Consider the following 20,480-nt stretch of genomic DNA (forward strand, 5'->3'; position numbering starts at 1 on the left):
CTGCTTTATATAATTGTCACTGCAGTCCTGCCTGCTGTATATTAAAACTGCATCTCATAGACCCAACTGTCACATTGGATATACCATCCAGTATGGGGCATGCCACCTTTCTCTGTAATTGTTTTTGACAACCAGCCATCACATCTCAGATCTGTTCAGAAAGCATCGGACCCAAAATCCCTAGGCTGGGTCCGTTCTGACACCATGTGAGCTAGAACAGTGGCACCGAAAGGGGATGTGAATAGAAAAGAGGGAAAAGAGGCTTTGTTAGTGTTGGAGACCAGATAGTGCACACTGGCAAGTGTCTGAACACAAATCTCAACAAAGACTCTACCTCCTCAATGTTAAGACACATTTTTCATGTTATGTGGTATCATGTTAGAAAAACTTTCCATTGTGACGCATGGGTATTTTGGCCCCAGAGCACACACGCTTGCCCTGAGTCCACATTTCTATCCTGCTGAGTTGTGGAGAAATGGTAACGCAGCCCTCAAGACAAAGCCAAGGATCAGGTTTCATAAGGACTATAGAATAAATAGTGATGAGAAGTGGGTGGTAGCAGCCAGAAATGTATGTTGCTATCACTCAGGGAAGTTAGATTTGCTTCCCAACATGAAAAGAGAAACACAAAATCTATTTTGTACCCTCTAATTCCAATCTACTTGGGGTATGGTTGTGACAAATGCCTAGATGAGGGGTAATTAAAATACCTGAGGCCAATGAGCATTCCAGCCCATCAAAAATTTCTCAAGGACGAGGAGTGGCAGGGCAACCTAGTTTGTCCCTCCAGCCCCATGGACTGGGACAAACCCAAGGAGTGGGCTGCATAATGAGCAGCTCAAGATGAATATAGAGCACTCACCATCAGAGAGAGTCACTTCCTGGGTCGATGGCCACTGGTAGACTTTTGGAAGGTCAGAGTGGCCCCGAAGGGGAGTGTTAGAAACAAGGACAAGAGAAGAGCAGAAAGAGTAAGAAAACAAGGGGAGGTAGGGGCCCGGTGTGCCCGTAGCTGTCGCTCTCTCACTGAGAGCAGAACGAACTGCTTGCTGGCTACTAGGGTGCAGGGGCTCCACTCCACTGCTGATCAAGGGTCTGAAAATTGCCACTGGTCATGGGGTACGTCCTCAGCCTTCTCTGGTGTGTATGCATGTGTGTTTGGGGAGTGGGTGTACTAAAGGAGTACCCTTCTCTTTTTTGTGCAGGAAAAATATGCTCCCTTTCCCTTTCTTCCTTATCTCCTGCTAATGCCTATTTTCCTTGCTCATTCCTTTGCTACGACAGTAAAGAAGGTCTTTGAGAATCGGGTATGTGCAGAGGGGATGGGAAACATTTTTACCAGTGTGGCCATCATATAGGATCTAAGAGGCAGGGGTCAGGTTTATGAGAGCTGAAAGGAATACCATGTCAGATGCACACATAACTCAATTATGCATTGAGATTCTGATCTATTGACCTTGACAATCACAATTATTGAGTTGGGAGAAAACAGACATGTTGGGGAAAGGGAGTATTTTCCTGCCCCTCCTGCTCAGTTCCATCCCCCCCCCCACCAAGGGAGTACTTCTCCTCCTTCCATTTCTTTCCATTCCCTTTGCTAGCTCCCGCCAGGAGGAGGCGCGTCTAATCGGGTTGGTCAGCATGTTCACTGGACCAGGCTTTGTTAGCGTGCAGATCACCGTGCCTTAAAGCGGTGCACATGAGTCACCTGGGGACTCTATTAGAATGTAGGTTCTCACCCAGAAGGTTTGGGGTGGGCATGAGATTCTGCATATCTAACAAGGTCCGTGAAGGACGCCCATGCTGGGACAGAGTTGGGAGACACACATGGAAGAACTACTTAAAGGCAGGAACCAAATAGTGGCTTGCTTCTTCCATTTCCTAGAAGGCCAACTTACTGTCTCCTCATACCCTCCGTCCCCTGGGCTCCCTGAGCAGGCAGGACGGAAGGCAGGCTCTGGCTCTCCAGTACACAGCTGGGGAGGTAAGACTCTCTTTTAGAGCCTTGACATGTTGCTCTGCCATGAGGCCCAGCTGTGCAAGTGGATGCCAAGATTTAGATGTGAGGGAGAGGGCGGAGGATGGCAGAGGGGAGAAGTCAAAACCAGGATTCAGACCACAGCAGTCAGGGCTACATCAAGAATAGAAGCCACTCTATTCCAAGTATGAAGAAAATTGGATGTTGATGCAACCATTGGAAAGGCTTTAGGAACAAAAGTCAAAGAGGCCACCACTAGCCATTTCACTTGCAATACCACGGAGGTGCTGCAGATCTCCAGGCAACTTGAAGAAGGCCACACCACCCCCCTCAGTCCCTAGGAGCAAAGCCGGTGATTCTCAGAAAGCTCCCTTAAGAGCTGCTTTGAACCTCGCCTCTGCTCAGGGTCCAGCTGCTGCTGCCTCCAAAGAATCAACACCTCTTTGTCTCTTCTGGATTCCAGATCTCGTCCCAATGCCCAGCTCTCCTCGGCAGACTCTAGCCCAGAACTGTGCAGGGCAGAGGATTCTAGGAACTGCTGTTCCCAGCTTTGCTGAACTGTTGAGCCAATGCTGGAAGGAGGTGGTGCTGGGGCTGAGCTGACAAGAGATCAAGCAGCACATGTCTGGGCCGCACGATGAGGCCGAGCCTGATCCCGTCATATCCCAGAAGCTAGAGTTCTCATGGGCTGCGCTCCCTTTGTCTTCGGTCCAGGGATGATGGGATTCAGGCCCCCATCACGCACCCGGCGTCACCCATCCAGCAGACCACTTACGACAATGATCCCGCGGTTCGTGGCAAGCCTGCACAGAAGCGGTCCTGCCACGGCTCTGATTAGTGAGCCTGTTTGTTACAAGATTTTGCTGCACTGCCTCTCTGAGACTTCTAGATGACATCTTTACTAGCAGCTCTCTGCCCAGGATCCCAGAGAAAATGACAGGGAAGATGGGGGCAGAGCAGAGAAGGCAGATGTACATCATCCCGCTCTGGCATGCCTCTGGGAGAGAACATGTGGGCTGAAGAGCATCACTTCTTGCTAAAAGACTTTTGGTGCCCATACAGTCAGTCCCCACTGTCCAGGGATCACCGTCCATAGGTCAGCATATAACAAGGTAAAGCTTAACACCCTCATGCAGTTATAACAATGGCAAAGCCTAACAGAGGTCAATGGCAAATATATATACTGCAGAGAAACATTAGGAATTGTTCAGCCAGCATCTTTTCAGTGCCTGACATTTAGCTGGTGACCCTGGTCATAAAGGCACTGTTTGGGGAGACTGAGACTGAGGGGGTGGCATTTGAAATGCTGCTTTCCTTTTCGGGAAGACAGCCTATTCGGAGTGTGGGTGTTCAGGTCTCACGCCTCCTTCCTGTGATGGTAAGAAGAGGCAGCAGATGCCCCTTTGAAAGGCATCCCCTCGACCGCAGGTTTTACTGCCAGGCAGGCTGATGTGAGCCTCTTTGAATTACTGAGTGAAGGATATCCCTCTTGCCAGCCCCTGTCCCCTGTAGGCACAGCAGAGAAGTATTACAGGCTGTCCTTACCTTGGGAATTAGCCTGCAAGACCCCAATGCTGTCATCAAACTGCATAGATTTGATGTTGAGTGACGCCAAGATGCATTCCTTGTCCTGCAGCGAAGTATCATCAATATTATTCTGATTGGCTGACAGGATAACGCACATGTCACAGAGGTTGATGTTGACGGCCCTTAAATCAGCCCGACTTAATGGCGTACCCTTTGGCATCGAGGAAAGGGAAAAAAAAAAAAAAGAAGAAGCAAAAGTGAGACCGAGGGACGAGAGGGAAAGTGGAAAAAAAAAAAATAAAAACAAATTAAAGATGGAGCCGGAGCTTTGGGAAATTATTTAACAAGTATCTTTTTTATGCCTTGACATTAAGCTGGCCTAACTACGTTCAAGGGAATAGGAGCTGTGTGCTAATCTAAAGGGTAGTCAGTGCTGATGGCGGCATTTCAGGCTTGCTCTCCACACTCAATCAAGCCGTTGCTAACAAACGAGGGAGAGGAATAATGCCAGGGTTCTACATCTTCTTCCTGCCTGGAAATTGTCTTGATTTAAGAAACTGTCCTGTGGCAACCTCTGGCTTTCAGAATGTAACGAGGGGGGTGGGTTTCAAATGCCTGTTTATTTAATAGCAGGTCACTTCTGTCTCAGGCAAAAACAGCAGCGCCGACTAGAATTTCCAATGCAGCCAAGGGGAAATAGCCAGTGAGCGTGTGTGATGAGGTGGGGCTGATATCGCTGCTCAACCTGGAGGACGTGGGAGGGATGGAATTAACGTGCATCTTGCAAAGGGGAGGGGAAAGAAGTTAGGCTTCAAGTCATATAATTTTATTGCAAATTTTCAGCAAGAAAAATAAAACACAAGAAAATCGTCTAATTGACCAACAACAGAGTGATGGTTGAATACGCTACTGGACCTACATACAAGGAAAGTCTATGTAGCAGGTAAAGAGACCAAAACAGCTCTCCCTGGAGGGGGAGCCTTGGAAGGATCTCTAAAATAGTGGGATACGTGCAAAACAAAAACACACAAAAAAAGCCTAGATTTCAAAAAGTATGATTTCATTTACGTAAAAAGAAACCCACAAAATAAAACCATATGTTTATGAATGTACTTGTAAATGCATGTACGTTCAGAGAGAAATTTCAGGAAAGATATACACTAAACTAATAACAGTAATTACCTCTAGGGAGGAGAATAAGATTGGCGGTAAAGGGGAAAGTTTGTTTTTGACTTTACATACTTCTGTCTTGTTTGAATATTTTATAACAAGAACGTATTTGTATATTACTGGTGTAATTAAAAATAAATAAGCCAGTAAACAGATTTTTAAAAAAAATCCTATAACAACAAAAAGCAGTGGGGGGAAAAACCCCAGAACAAGGAGGAAATGACAGAGAAGAGAAGGTAAACACAGGTAGAAAAGAAGGATTAGTGTCGGAGGGGAGAGGCATGACCTCCACATGCTCTGTGTCCTCAGGAGGGATCACAGAACTGCTCAGGTCATCTCATGTCAGCATTCCCCAGGGGCCATGTGGCATCATTTTGGAGTTCACCCGCTTGGTTCTCCAGCCTGGATCCAGCGTCTGCTCTGCCTACAAGAAGATCTGAGTTTCCTTCGACTCACTGACTGTGTAGGGAGAGGGTCTGCCACCCACCAGAGATCCCTGGATGCCTTCCTCCGATTCTCCTTCCTGGAGAAAAAGCTTTGAGATGATGGAGCTTGGCGGCACAGATTGAGACCGTCAACTCTCTTTTATGCCTCAGTGAGAGGCATGATTCTGCCCTCAGGCCCCCCAAATACTGCTGCAAAGTGGCACTATGGAACAAGAGGCATTTAGTGCTGTGGGACTGGGAAGCTACTAGTTCCAGCCTCTGGAACAGTATCTTCTGAGAGGAGAAGAATCCCTCTTTTCCAGGGATCTTTGGTACCAAGTAAGTCTGACCAACTTCCTGAATCATTTTGCCAGTTGCATAAGCCTCAATTGCCTACATCTAGATTCTTTTAATTTTCACCTTGTAGGGAATCCAGCAGTAATTGTGATATAAGACAATCCTTGCACAGTTGTATACACATGATTTCAAAACTCAAGAAATACAGATGACATACATAGAAACCCCATGTTTCTCTGGGCTGCCTACATATGGGGGGCACTGTTTAAACAATTAAATATGTGAAGACATAGAGGAAGGTTCAATTTGTACACTATGTTGTGCTTGAGTGTGCTAAATTTTGGAGGATTTAAAAAGGATCGGCAAATATGAAAGCTCATCCATATATAGACCAACAGGTGAGTACATGTATACAAGGGCACACAGGAGACACACACATATACACACACAGCATGCACACACACATACCAAACGTTGCATACACACTCAAAACCCACACATATACAATGCACACTCACGTGCATGTGTACGAATGCACGTGCGCATGCGCGCACACACACACACACAGACATGTAGCTCAGCAAAATAATAAGCTATTTATGAAACACTTTTATACACAGTCCATGTGCTCCAAGGGACCATGTGGAAAAGCACATGTAGGAAGATAATTATGGAAACATAATCAAATCTATCATGACTGAAATTACAAGGTATATATCGCTTATGCTCTTCTACATGTATGACTATTTGTTATGATTATTTTTAACCACATGTGTTTAGTAAATCAGTTTACTAGTTTACTAAATCTAGAATTGTTTCAAAGTTTATGAAAAATATATTGATTAATGATTAGGAAGTAATTACATGACTCCTAGATCATGTATCCCGCATCTTTACACTAGATTGTGGAGTCTCAAACTATTCCTTTCAGATTTGGGTCCTAACGTATTTTTAAATCAAGAATATCACATGCACATATGTGTGCATACACATACAAGTCCATAAAAATAGTGCTAGGCTTCTACATGAATGGTAGGCAAGGCGTGGCCAGAAAAAGGGGTTGGCCTTCCATACAGCGGAAATAATGAACTGGTTAAATCCACTTAGTTAAAAAGTAACATGATCAAGATTCACAGAAGCAACAATAGTGTCATAATAAAATGCTAAAAATAGTTCCATAAGTAAATGCTGATATAAGCATCATAATATCTCAAAGCACTAGATTTGGGTAGGTAAGACGGAGAGAGTGTATAGACACTGATATGGTTAATACATTTGGTATCAGTTAAACTTCATGCTTGATGAGCAGCTGAACTTGGCTGCAAATTCCTTTTAATAAGGTCTCCCAGGGTTTAGATATTCCTAGACAGAGCAAAGGGAAGGGCTGAGTCCTCAGGCCCAAAACCAGATGCAGAAACAGAGACATGATCAAAGCTACAGCTACTATATCCATCTGGGATTTTCTTTTGTGAATGAAAAGAAGGTAAAAGCATCAATAATGTGACCTTGGACTTACAGGCAATATGGACACTTTGGGAAAGTTATGAAGCGTCTCCCATTCCCGCTTGAGGTACTCAATGGAGCCCACAAACACGATGTGCTTGAGCTCGTGGTAATGAAAGTTGCTGGCACGGAGTGGCATCACCAGGTTCCGGAGGCCAATCAGGGCTGAGCTGACATCACCAAAGATGCAGACCACGACGTGGCCGCTCAGGACGGTCATGGCGGCTTCACTTCGAGTCTGTAACACAGAGACGTGCACCAGCATTGGAGAAAAGACCGCACAGTGTTTTGGTAAGAGTTTAAAAAACTACTTTCATAAAGATAGACGTCTGTTGAGTGCTTACTATGTCCTATTATTTTTATTTCATCAATGTTATTTATATGCCATATACTTATAATTTGAGTATGTGTACATGCATTATATTGGGGTAATAAATATATGTAAACATATATCCACACATAACCTGACCTTCGTTGACAAAAGATAAGAAAGTTAGGCCATCATATATATGAGCAAGTGGTCTTTCCTAATGATTTTGGGAGGGGGGAATAAGATGGAATAGCAATATTTATGTTGTTTAAAAAGAGAAGTCTTAGGGGCACCTGGATGCCTTAGTCTGTTGAGCATCCAACTTTGGGTCGGGTCATGATCTCACAGTTTGTGAGTTCAAGCCCCGTATTGGGCTCTGTGTTGACAGCTCTCTCTGCTCCTCTCATGCTCATGCTCTGTCTCTCTCTGTCTCTAAATAATAAATAAAAACGTTTAAAAATTTTTAAAAAAGAGAAGTCTTAATTTCCATGAAAGTTTTGATAAAAGGAGTTGTCTTTGCTGCCTCTTGCTGAAATGACAAAATGGTAAGGTGTTATGCTAGTCTCCACTTGAGAAGTTTGTGTTTCAAGTTCTGGATTCTGGACTCATCAATGGGATTTCACACTATGTTATCAAATCAATAGGTAGAATATCACACCCTGAGCCAGGAGCTAGCAAACTATGGCCCACAGGCCAAATCTGTCCCATAACCTGCTTTGGTATGGCCATGGCTGGTGAGCCAAGATTGGTTTTTATATTTTAAATGGTTGGAAAAAAAACAAAAAAGATTTCATGATATGGGAAAATTATATAAAATTCAAATTCCAATAAAATTTTATTGCAACACAGCCAATCTTACTCATTTAGTATTGCCTATGGCTGCTTTTACGTTACAATGGCAGAGCTGATTAGCTGTGACAGAGACTGTATGGCCAGCAAGACCTAAATTACTTATTATATGATCTTTCGCAGAAAGAGTTTGCTGACCCCCCCATCCACTTCTGCCTTGCGGTTTCCAGGGGCTGCCTGGAGTGGCCCATCTGTGTAAGTCATCGGACTATTACTTTAGTTATCAGACTATTTCCAAATAGCAATTAAAAGGATCTAGATCAGCAAGAGCAATAAGCCCACATATTCTCCCAACCCTAGGCTTGATCTACAAAAGAGACAAATGAATGAATAAAATCTTCCCAGTGAGAGGAGGACCCCAGCTTCCTATGCAAATGGTTAACCACCGCTGCCCTTGCGCTCACCGTGATAGTGAAGAGAGTAACGCAGGAGGGCGGTTAGAGGGTTTTTCTCTGCTTCTCGTTCTGGTCCAATACCTCCTATTCTTGCCTTCCTTGCTCCCTGTCCACTCACTGAATGCCTGGATGGCCCCATGTGGCTCACAATGCTTTTGGGGAGGCATATTAATGTCCACGGCACATATCAAACTCTGCTTGATTTAATCCCTAGAATTGACCAGTGTATTGATTGTTTAAATGCCAATATTGCAATTCACGACAATGTCAGGGTTATTACAGTAACCCCCAAGGAGAAGAAGCTAGCTTTCACTCCCTGATCGTTACAATAAAGCAGGGGCTGTCACCATTATTGGTTTCCCTCTGTGCTAGTACAGTTATACCTAAGACAGGGGCTGTAAGAAATGTCTTATAAACGGTGACCAAGGAGGGCCCCCTGGGAAGTCACATCCCACATCATCGCTTCATGGGGAAGACCCGGAGTTAGTTATCTTGGATGTGTGAGTGCCTGGGTACCACCAGTAGAACATCAGTGAGTCTGTAAGGTGCTGTAATGGGGTTTCTAATTACTTTTAATTGGTCAGGTCACCTGGGAGTCTAGCTCTCTTCAATGAGCCTGAGGAATACAAGCTAGATCCAGAGTGGGGGCTGGAAATCCACACCGGCAAGTGGAGAAGAGACCATTTAGCAAAGTGGCTGACCACAGGAGCTTAGCTCTGGGGACCAAAACACCAATCTTTATACTGGTCACAGTACCATGATCCGCAGAACCCTGTCAAGACCACAGTTCGAGGAGAGTCTGATTTTGCCAGATTTAAGACCCAGTACAGCAACTACTCACATGCACATCTTGTCCTTCTTACACATCTTTGAAGTCCTAACTCAGGCTGGGCCTTCATGACCTTAAACCCTGCAAAGCACAATCTGTTTGCACTCAGTAAGACTTTTCTGGCCACTTAGATACATCCTAGACCTTCTTTCCTAGATTTGAATAGCATTTTGTTGCCTCATAACACTTGGCTTTAAATATATTGTTTCATGGTTACATTTTATGTCTTCTAAATAGATGATCATTTCCTCAAGACTGAGGCCATTTTCTATTTTCTAACCCCCAGAGCAGTTAGTGTCCCACACCCAGTGGGTACATGCAACCCCAAAGCATCCTCACACAGCTGGCTCTTCTGAGTATTCTCATCTCTGCTCCAGTGTGACTTTGGAGATGCCTTCTTGGACCACACTGTCTAACTAGCACCTTCCGGTTGATTTCTAGCCCATGGCCCTGCTCGATTGTCTTCATAGCGTTGTAGCAGTATCTGAAATGTTTTTCTATACTCATAACCTACCTGGAGATCTTCTCTTTGCCCCCACTGGAACATCAGCTAGTCAGGGGCTATACCCCCAGTGACAAGAGCAGTGCCTAGCACATAAATGGCTTATTAAAAATGTTTTGTTAAGTGATGTTATTTTTTCAGATGACAGAGGTAGTAACTCACTTTCCCAAACTCGTTCATGCCAGAAGGGGACTCAGTTTGGATGTCAATCAGCCATAAGATTTTCAGGAATATAGGCAAGCCATTAAGACCCCAGATTCTAGATATAGCACCCAGTCATTTTACCTGCCACAGATGGATAACACCACTCTGAATTTGGTTCACCACACCAAGGCAAAAGTGCAGTGAACACAACAGGATGTAAATACACTGAGCACCTTTGTGATTAGAACCATTTGTGTTCCTGGTAAATTGGACAATTGCTGTTTGCTGAGAATTCTGACTTTCTGTGCTTTTGTCTGCAACTTTCACACCTCCAAGACAGCCTCTAGCACAACCCTGTATTGGCTCTTAATTGCTTGATTATAATTAAACTGAGAAAACACACACAACACACATTCCAATAAAACACAGGGAAAAGTCTAGTGGATTAGAGTACAAAGCCATTTTGAGGGGTTCCTTTTCTAAGAAGGGTGGCCATGACATCAGAAATGATAGGATTTTCCTGGCTGACATAAAGAAGCAGGGCACAGCGAACTGAAATGAGAAGGCACAAAGGAGAAAGCACCCTTCCATCTGACCTTCCTATTAATCCATTTTTCATGGATTAGCAAGACAATGAACCAGAGGGAAGCTGATGTGGGCATTAAAGCCTAAAGCTGTTAACAGGACAAGTCTGGAGAGTAGCTGGATTGTTCTCTAGGCTGACAGTCCTAGGACAGACCAGAAGAAGCCCACTGCTGCTACTGAGATGACCCAACCAAAAAACAGGGCTCTAGGCTCCCACCTCCCCGAGGTAGACCCACGCATGGGTCATCATTGTCATCATCACCAAATGCATTTTGCATCATGTGTTACGCAGGGTCCCAAATACACAAGGCTATTATCCAGAAGAATGTAAGATATTGTTATAAACAAATAACGTTGTTTATTATATTGGTAGCATTCACATTGCTTCATGGGATTTAATAATAATAAGTAACTATTGAGTCCCATGTGAATTTTACTCTTCACTACACCCTTCACTACAACCCTAGGAATTAGGGTCATTCTCCTCTCACCTTCTTAGATATAAGAGGACTGAGGTGTAAAGAGGTAAGGCAGAGCCACATCCATAAGGATCACAAGCCTATTGCCTCCCACGATGCCTTTCACACAGCACATGACCACCCTATCATGATGAGCCAATAAATGTTCAGAGATGGAATATTCCATCCTTGGTTTATCCTCTGATGAGAGTTCTAGTTGCTTCAATGTGTCCTTCATTTTAACTATCAAAGATAATTAGGACCAGAGACTGTATCTTTCCACCATCCAGTTAGGGAAACCTCGTTCCTAGCAAATGTAGTTTGAGACAGAAACGAACCGCATGGATTCTGTGGCCCGCCACTCACCAGGATGACTTTCTCTATCTCCTTGGGTGCGCACCAGTGAAACATGCCAGTAGAGTCATACTTCTTCACGTTAGAGTCCATGTTGTCAATCTGATCATTGCCAGGAATTAACAAGGGGTCATGCCTGGGGAGAAAAGGACAAGAAAACCTAAGTGGAAAATGTAATAAATTATAAATGTAAAGTGGCCCCTGAGTTAGATCTCAGAGGAGTTGAAAGATGCACAGGAAATGGCTGTCCCTGAAGGCCATTCTTTTGCTCGCAGGACCCATTCTTTGAAAGACAACTACCCCAACCGCCATCACCAGTTGGAAACGCAGGTGACCTTTATCAGCTAATAATTCTACCTTCCCCTCCTGTTCCTATTTCTCTAAAATGGCCTTCACGTCATTTTGTGGATTTAGCCTCCTTTTCATGGACATCCCTCCCTCCTATTCTCATTTGACCAGCTATCCAATCTCCCCAGCCTGCGCACACATGCACACACATGCACGTGCACACACATGCACTCACACGAAAGGGCTGTTATTAGCATTGGCAATGAAGAGGAAGGAATAGGAATAGAGCCTCATGCTGACTGACTGGCATGAGGATGGAAAGCCAATTACTTGCTCTTTCTGACTACAACTTCTGACGTGATGCTCTTCGCAGTAAAAGCTTTAACAGGCTGCACTTTAAATATTTTAGCAATTTGCCCAATCAGATTTTGCTCTCCCCAGCTGAAGCCCTTTAAAGATTCAGCAGCATGTCACTTCAGAGCAGATTGACTACCAAATGCCCACATCTGGAATACATGATTTCAATACTAAACAACACCCTCTTCTCCTTGCCGTGACAACTGTATTTGCACTAACGGTCCAATGACGGTCCTCCCCACCCCCACTTCACCTCCCCACCGTAGCATTTCTTGGATGAGAGCTCACGCTCAGAGGCATCTTAATAAACTTGTCTTGAATTCGCTCTCTTGCCTTGTTTACTGGTGGAAAGGGAAGATGCTGCTGTAGAGGCCTCCCCTCCAGTGGGTTGGCAGAGCCTCGCCGAAAACCTTAAGAATTATAATAAAACCAGGCAGGTCGAACAGGCTTACAGCATAAGAAATATACTCCTACATCTTGGGCTATATCCATTGTCAGGTTCCATCTGTGATAGTGATTTCATATTCCCGTTTCAAGGGAGGTCATTTGGTTTCTACAACATTGACCGCATAAATTGGGACAATGTCCCAGGCGTACCGAGCTATCATTCTGCAGGGGAACTATCTTCCTTAAATAATACTTCAATTCCAGACAGAAAATATAAATAGGCTCAAATTCCTAAAGCTTATTATAAAGTGATTTTACCTTTTAAGTTGTCTATGTCAAGCATCAAAAGGTGATCTTTGTTGAGTTTTTAGTATTTCTCCCTCTGAAATTTCCTGATACTTCTCATTTATCTACCCACAAAACAAAAAGTGGGACAGGAATGGCCCACAGACCTATAATTAAGCTTTTAGGATGTCTCTCATGATTCCCTTCCTTTCAGAATTCCTTCCACTGCCACTTAAGATGGAAAATTTCTCACTGCATTTATTTATTCCTGAGAATTTGCTTTTAGGCTATACCAAATGACAGATACTCTGTGAGGCAATCCTGCAGAGTTACCTTCAACAAACATGCTAGATTACTATAGGAACTGTCATATCTAATCTTCAAAGGGGAAGAACAATCCACCTTGGAATGGCATCTCAGTAGCTGAGCTGTTGGGCGGTCTTAAGGTGTTGTAAACCACCAGGCCACCTTTCAAATACTGAACTCGGTCAAAAATGCTAAAGTGAAAAGGCAGTTGTTCTTAAGAACTGGTCACAGATCAGGGCAAGCGCAACTTTTGATTTTTTTTTTTTATCCCTGAAGAAACTAATAGTTTTTATATCCATCTGGGATAGGTGGGTGGAAAGAAACCACCAAACAGAAGAGATTTTGGAAAATGAACAGAATGAACTCTTCCCAGCCATAGAACTTATCTTGTAAGAGGATCTTAATAAATTTACCTGGAAGAAATAGAGCCAGATTCAAATTCTCTTGCCTGGTTTGTTGGTTAGAGAGGAAGCATTATCTCAAAAAGGTCTGAGAACTGCCCCTAATGCATTCAGGATTTAAAAGATAGTCAGCACAATATTTAGAGAAAAATCTACAGACAAGCAAGTAATATAGCAAGCTGGCCAAAATTCCTTCTAGAAAATATGTGTCTTGGGCAAAAGAACATACATTTGGATTCCCTAACATTTTGGAAAAGAATCATTCCTTGGTCACGAAGGCCTCCAACCCCCATTTTAGGAAAGTAATAAACAAGCCTGATGATCAGCCATCCGTCAATAAGAGAAAAAAGACAATTTTTGGGTTTTGGTTTTTTTTAACATTTATTCATTTTTGAGAGTGAGAGTGACAGAGTGTGAGGGAAGGGATGGGGCAGAGAGAAAGGGAGACACAGAATCTGAAGCAGGCGCTAGGTTCTGAGCTATCAGCACAGAGCCTGACACAGGGCGTGAACTCATGGACTGTGAGATCATGACCTGAGCTGAAGTTGGACGCCTAACCGACTGAGCCAGCCAGGTGCCCCCAAAAGACAGTTTTTTAATGTTAAGCCTCATCAAACTGGGGTGGGAGTTTGGAGAAAGCAGGTATAATTTAAAAATTGTATTTATTCTTGAAATAGAGTTGATATACAATGTTATATTACTTTCGGGTATAATTTGACACTAGGGTTGCAGCCATGATTGGCAGTGGGATATCTAGAAGCCTCAGAGAAATCTCAGTGGTATGCCTTATTGCACTCTGTACACTCTACACACCTCTCACTCTGGCTTGGATAACTTAAATATATTGTCCAAGATATTCCTCAAAAAGTTTTATCTAAGGAACATTAAAAATCTCCTCAAAGAAATATGTTTTCTTTTCTGACCAGCAAGGTTCCTGGAATTCAAACTTTGATTTCTTAAATCATCAGAGCAACCAATAAACATACATTTTCTATTCTGATTCAGGAATAGAAGATACCCTACTGATTATGACATAGTCCCTAGTCAAAAAGTGGGTCGTAATACGGCAAGAAAGAGAAAATGTTACTCAATAGTTGTGACACACTGTGATGAGTGTCATAGCAAGGTGGTGTGATAATACCCAGACACTGTTAACTGTCTGGTATTTGAGAAACATTAAGGAAGTCTTCCCAGAGAAGATAACATTTTATCTGAGCCCTGAAAGGTGAGGAGGAATCTCAGCATATTTTAATGTTGATCCACTAGCAGTCATTAGGACCCACTCAGAGAACTGAGGCCCGAATAAGCCCAAACATGGACCCTCAACTATGGTTGGAGATGTTGGCTGTTATTGGCCCAACCTGATGTATAGAAGACTTAAGCCAGGAACACTAACTGTCTTCCTTTTTTTTTTAATTTTTTAATGTTTTATTTATTCTTGAAAGAAAGAGAGATCATGAGTGAGGGAGGGGCAGAGAGAGAGGGACACAGAATCCAAAGCAAGTTCCAGGCTCTGAGCTATCAGCACAGAGCCTGACATAGGGCTTGAACTCACAAGCCATGAATGAGATCATAACCTGAGCCAAAGTCGGATGCCCAACTGTCTAAGCCACCCAGGTGCCCCATACACTCGCTGTCTTCTGATGTGCAATAGTGGTTATTGAATAAAAGATGGAATCCACCAACTGTGTACTACTGACCAAAAGCAGGTGGGGAACCATGTGTGAAACTTAAAGAGAAGAAAAATCAAGTTTCCAAACACAAAGAAAGTTATAAAAATGGAAGATTTTTTAAAAAATGACATGAGCTGTGTCCCAAGGCAGTGGATTTCTCAAATTTGAGACATTCCAGAACAGGTGGCATATAGAGATGTCATTATAAATGTTGGGTGAACGTAGAAGACTCTCAAGGTTTGAAGCTTGTCCTCTCTCACTGAGGAAGAGGAGACTAGGATTCTGGAAATACTTGGCCATGCTGGATATCAGAAGGCCAGAGGGTCCTAAGTAACTGAAAAAACGTTGTTGGAGCAAAGATGGGAGATAGGGAGAATTAAAGACTGAATTACTTTAGCACCCTCCCACACTGTTGGTGGGAATGTAAACTGGTGCATCCACTCTGGAAAACAGTGTGGAGGCTCCTCAAAAAACTATCAGTAGAACTCCCCTATGACCCAGCAATAGCACTGCTAGGGATTTACCCAAGGGATGCAGAAGTGCTGATGCGTAGGAGCACATGCAGCCCAATGTTCATAGTGGCGCTTTCTACAATAGCCAAATCATGGAAAGAGCCTAAATGTCCACCACCTGATGAATGGATCAAGAAGATGTGGTATATATATATACAATGGAGTACTATATGGCAATGAGAAAGAATAAAATATGGCCATTTGTAGGAAAGTGGATGGACATCAAGGGTGTCATGCTAAGCGAAATAAGTCAGGCAGAGAAGGTTAGATACCATATGTTTGCACTCATAGGTCTAACAGGAGAAACCTAACAGAGGACTATAGGGAGAGGAAGGGGGAAAGAGAACTGGGGAGAGTGAGGGACACAAATCATGAAAGACTACTGAATACTGAAAATGAACCATGGGTTGAAGGGGTGGGTGTTGGTCATGGAGGAGGGCATTTGTGGGGAGAAGCACTGGGTGTTATATGGAAACCAATTTGAAAATAAACTACTAAAAAAAATAAAAAATAAAGACTGATTACTTTAGAGTTCCATAAAGGACCATAACTGTTCCTCCATCTGGGAGGAACATGATTTCATTCCAGCAACGCAAGCGTCTGTAACCACTTTGAACCAGACAGGATAAATTTCTTCACCATGTCTGTTCCTGTAGTAATTTCAGGTGGCTTAGGTTGGTTTGAACTCCTGAGAGGTCACTGACAGAGGTGAACAGTGAAAAGCCAGTTGGCTACAGGAGCTTCTGCTCTTAAACTGAGATTGATGGAGCTTATATCAGTAAAAGAAAGTCCAAGCATTGGCCACTGAGTGGAGCCACCAACATTGCCATGATCAGGGGAGGCCCAGGAGGAGAGCCTGGCAGTCTGTTGTGCATAGAAAGGAAGACCACCATCAACCTCTCTGAACAAAGCATCCCAGCATCACTGATTCACACAATGATTAACAGAATCCATTGAAATATCCTCAGACAATTCCTCAAAGATTACTTAGTTGGAATCAAGGGCAATACTAGATATTGTCTTTCCTATCTTAATTATTTTATACATTTTCCCAGCCCACAAAGTAATCTAGACTCCCCTAAAATGCACCATAATTGATTCGAGGCTCATTGGTCATTTGACCCTGAGCCAATATACATGCATTAGTTTACGATAACAGGAACTCTACGAGGTGAGGTCTATCTGCTGCATAGTTGTTAAATGGGCATAACTTTGTACCCACAATGTCTGTACACTGAAGTCCTAACTCTGAGTACCTAAGGATGTGACTGTATTGTATGATATGGCCTTTAAGTAAGTAATTAAATTAAAGTGAGGTCATTAGGATTGCCCTAATTGAATATCACTGCTTAATTTATAAGAAGAGGAAATTTAGGGACGCCCGGGTGGCTCAGTCGGTTGAGCGTCCAGCTTCGGCTCAGGTCATGATCTCATGGTTCGTGGGTTCGAGCCCCGTGTCGGGCTCTTTGCTGACAGCTAGCTCAAAGCCTGGAGCCTGCTTCAGATTCTGTATCTTCCTCTCTCTCTGACCCTCCCCTGCTTGCGCTGTCTCTCTCTGTCTCTCAAAAATAAATAAACATAAAAAAATTTTAAAAAAAAGAAGAGGAAATTTAGACATGGACATGTGCAGAGGGAAGACATGTGACATGTGAAAATAGGAGTATAAGCCATCTAGAAACCAAGGAGAAAGACATAGAACAGAGCCTTCCTTCACCTACTCAGAAAAAAATCAACCTTACCGGCACCTTGATCTTGGACTTCCAACGTCCAGAACTGTGAGAAAATCAATTTCTATTGCTTAAGACAACAATAGTAAACATCTTACTTAAGAAAACAGTAGTAAATGACAGAGCCCTAGGAAACTCATACAGGAGTCCACCTTGAGAAAGGAGTAGGAGGTATCAGATATCAGTCCCTAAAAGGAACACCCACTGCCCTTCTTTTGCTTCAGTCTCACCTTTTCACTTCACAGTGAGAAAAGCATCCTGCCACCAGTTTAGGAATACACGGAATTATACCAGAAATACACAATATCTTTTTCAAAGAGTTTGGGCCATGTCCCTCCCCTCCTCAGCACCACTTCATTCCAACATATGTATATGATTAGATCTGTCTGCCTCAGAGGGAACTTTCCTCTAGTCTTTAACTTGTATCCATGTTTTTGGATCAATACCTATGACAACCCAACTTAAAGGAAAAAGGAAGCCCATGCACCAGCTAATTCATGTATTCATCTGAACCAAGAGTCTTTCTCCAAAGGGGATGTTTTGGGGGTGGATCAGTGAGGGTAGGAAACCACCTATTCCCTTAGTGATGATATAGTATAGTGGCCCCACATCTTGGCTTATCTACTATTTGCTACACTGTGCCTTGCCTCAATGTCTTCATCTGTAAAATGAGAGTGTTAATCGCCATCATGACTTAATGGATTCCATTTGAGGACTCCATGAGTAAAGTCCTGTCATGCGCTTAGTGTAGAACCTGACACAGCTTGCCCTCAAGAAGTGTTAACTACCATTATTCTTATCATTCTTTATACTCTGCTAACAGCCCGCTCATTTATTTATAGCTCTTCTGAAGGGAGACAGCAAAGGGAGAGCAGTTCAATGATACAAATGTAGGGTTACTACAATGATTTCCACTACGGTTGCTACTATGGATGGGTAGACATCATGAGTTGAATTGTTACAAATGTTGCAGGGCTGAAACTTGTACCTACCTTTTATGAGTTACTTGTCAAGGTAGCACTTGGCATGTAATTTCTACTGTGACTACACACTTGTGTGAATGAGAAAGAGAGTGGATGAGTAACATGCCTAACAGAGCTCAGCCAGAGAGAGGAGAGGCGAGGTTTGAACAGACAGGTCTTGACGGGAACCCAGTGCCACTTGGCCATGCTTACAGTAGGAGGCAGCTGGATCTTGTACATTCTCCACGGCAGAGCCCTGAAGCACAGTGCCCTGAGCCACAAAGACAGGCAGACCAGCATGGCAGGCATTCATGAAATGCACAGCTTGTGTGAATAATCAGTAGGAAATTGCCCCATGAGCCTTTGTCAGGACAATGTGCTAAGGAGAGCCTCAGTAATCAATTAAGTCTGGGAGAGCTTTTGCCTTATCCCCGTATGTGAAGGCTCCGTGCAGGAGTACCCTCATTTTTATAGCAACCGAGGAGCTCCAGTGAATTAAATTTTTCATGTCTATGCTTCTGGAATCTTAGCTCACACCTCCAAAGTCCACAGCTAGAAATTAAGTATGCCTGACTTCAAATAAAGAATAGAAGATCATTGTTTTGAGGGTCTGCAGAGCAAGGAATGCCACTTGCCATCAATTAATCTGAGGAAGTGAACTAAATGCCCTGCTACAGCAGAAACACAAAAAGCTTGCCTGGAAGACAAGTGCCTAAAGCAAAACCACAAATCCCTTTTCTCGCAAACCTGCTGCGAGGAAGCCAGTATTATAATTTAAAGTGCACAGTTCCCCTTCCAGGCAAATACAGCAAATCCCAGTTTCTCTGTGGCAGTGGGTTCAACACTGGCCTTCAGAAATGTACATTAAAGTACAAGTAAACAAGCCAAAAAAAAAAAAAAAAAAGAAGGTGGTGAAAGAGGAAAGTTATAACATGTTTTATTTTTTTTAAGTAGGTTCAAGCTGGAGCCCAGCTCAGAGCTTGAACTCAGTTCTTTGAGATCAAGAGTTGGATGCTTAACCGACTGAGCCACCCAGGTGCCCTACAACATGGTTTCTGAATTGCATCCTTTACTTGCTTGAGCTTTGGGGCCTCATTTCTCATCTCATGGAGTCTCTCCCATCATTGTAAGCATCCCATGTAGGGTGAGGTCCCACATGCAGTGGTCCCCCTCAGATATTGGAGGCCAGATAAAATGTGGGAGAATTTCCCATCCCTCGGCAGGTTCTTATCCCAGTGGCAAACCCTAATTCTGTTGAGTGACTCTACCATGTCAAGTGCCATTGTACAGCTGGTAGAACCTTTATGAGGCCCCATGGTTTGTTTCACGTATTCCTTCTGCAGCTGCCCTCATCCACAACCAGAGACAAGACTTGTTTTCTCCTCCTAGGAGCCCCTATAGAAGTGAGAGATGCTCCTTCAGAGATAATAATTTGTATCTATGTCTCATCCATTAGATGTGGAGTTTCTTGAAGGCAAGGGGAACTCCTATTTTACTCTTTGGTGAATTTCCAGAACCCAACAGAGGACACAGTAGATGCTTACTAAACAACCAACTATGGCACAAGACAAACATAGACCAATGCAATAGAATAAAGAGCCCAGAACTGTACCCACAAGTGTATGGCCAATTAATCTTTGACAAAGCAGGGAAGAGTATCCAATGGAAAAAAGACAGCCTCTTTAGCAAGTGGTGCTGGGAGAGCTGGACAGCAACATGCAAAAGAATGAAACTAGACCACTTTCTTACGCCATTCACAAAAATAAACTCAAAATGGATAAAAGATCTGAATGTGAGACAGGAAACCATCAAAACCCTAGAGGAGAAAGCAGGAAATAGCCTCCTTGACCTCAACACAGCAATTTCCTACTCAACACATCCCCAAAGGCAAGGGAACCAAGAACAAAAATGAACTACTGGGACCTCATCAAGATAAAAAGCTTCTGCACTGCAAAGGAAACAATCAGAAAAACTAATAGGCAACTGACAGAATGGGAAAAGATAGTGGCAAATAGCATATGGGATAAAGGGCTAGTATCCAGAATCTACAAGGAACTCACCAAACTCCACACCCGAAAAACAACCCAGTGAAGAAATGGGCAGAAGACATGAACAGACACTTCTCCAAAGAGGACATCCAGATGGCCAACAGACACATGAAACAATGCTCAGCATCACTCATCATCAGGAAAATACAAATCAAAATCACACTGAGATACCACCTCACACTGGTCAGAATGGCTAAAATGAACAAAT

At 43.4% G+C, this 20,480-nt stretch overlaps 1 protein-coding gene across 1 annotated transcript in view; it reads right to left on the reverse strand.

Annotated features, from left to right (window-relative positions):
* Positions 1-20,480, reverse strand: part of KCNMA1 (potassium calcium-activated channel subfamily M alpha 1) — a 507,555-nt gene that overhangs the window by 67,142 nt on the left and 419,933 nt on the right. Inside the window, exons 22-24 of the mRNA XM_029919828.1 lie at positions 11,339-11,462; positions 6,914-7,138; positions 3,524-3,716 (exon numbers count right to left, since the gene is read on the reverse strand). Of these exons, the coding sequence (XP_029775688.1) occupies positions 3,524-3,716; positions 6,914-7,138; positions 11,339-11,462 (542 nt within the window). The remainder of the gene's footprint in view (positions 1-3,523; positions 3,717-6,913; positions 7,139-11,338; positions 11,463-20,480) is intronic.

The sequence above is a fragment of the Suricata suricatta genome, chromosome 2 (genome assembly GCF_006229205.1).
Source record: "Suricata suricatta isolate VVHF042 chromosome 2, meerkat_22Aug2017_6uvM2_HiC, whole genome shotgun sequence".
NCBI classification, from domain to species: Eukaryota; Metazoa; Chordata; class Mammalia; order Carnivora; family Herpestidae; genus Suricata; species Suricata suricatta.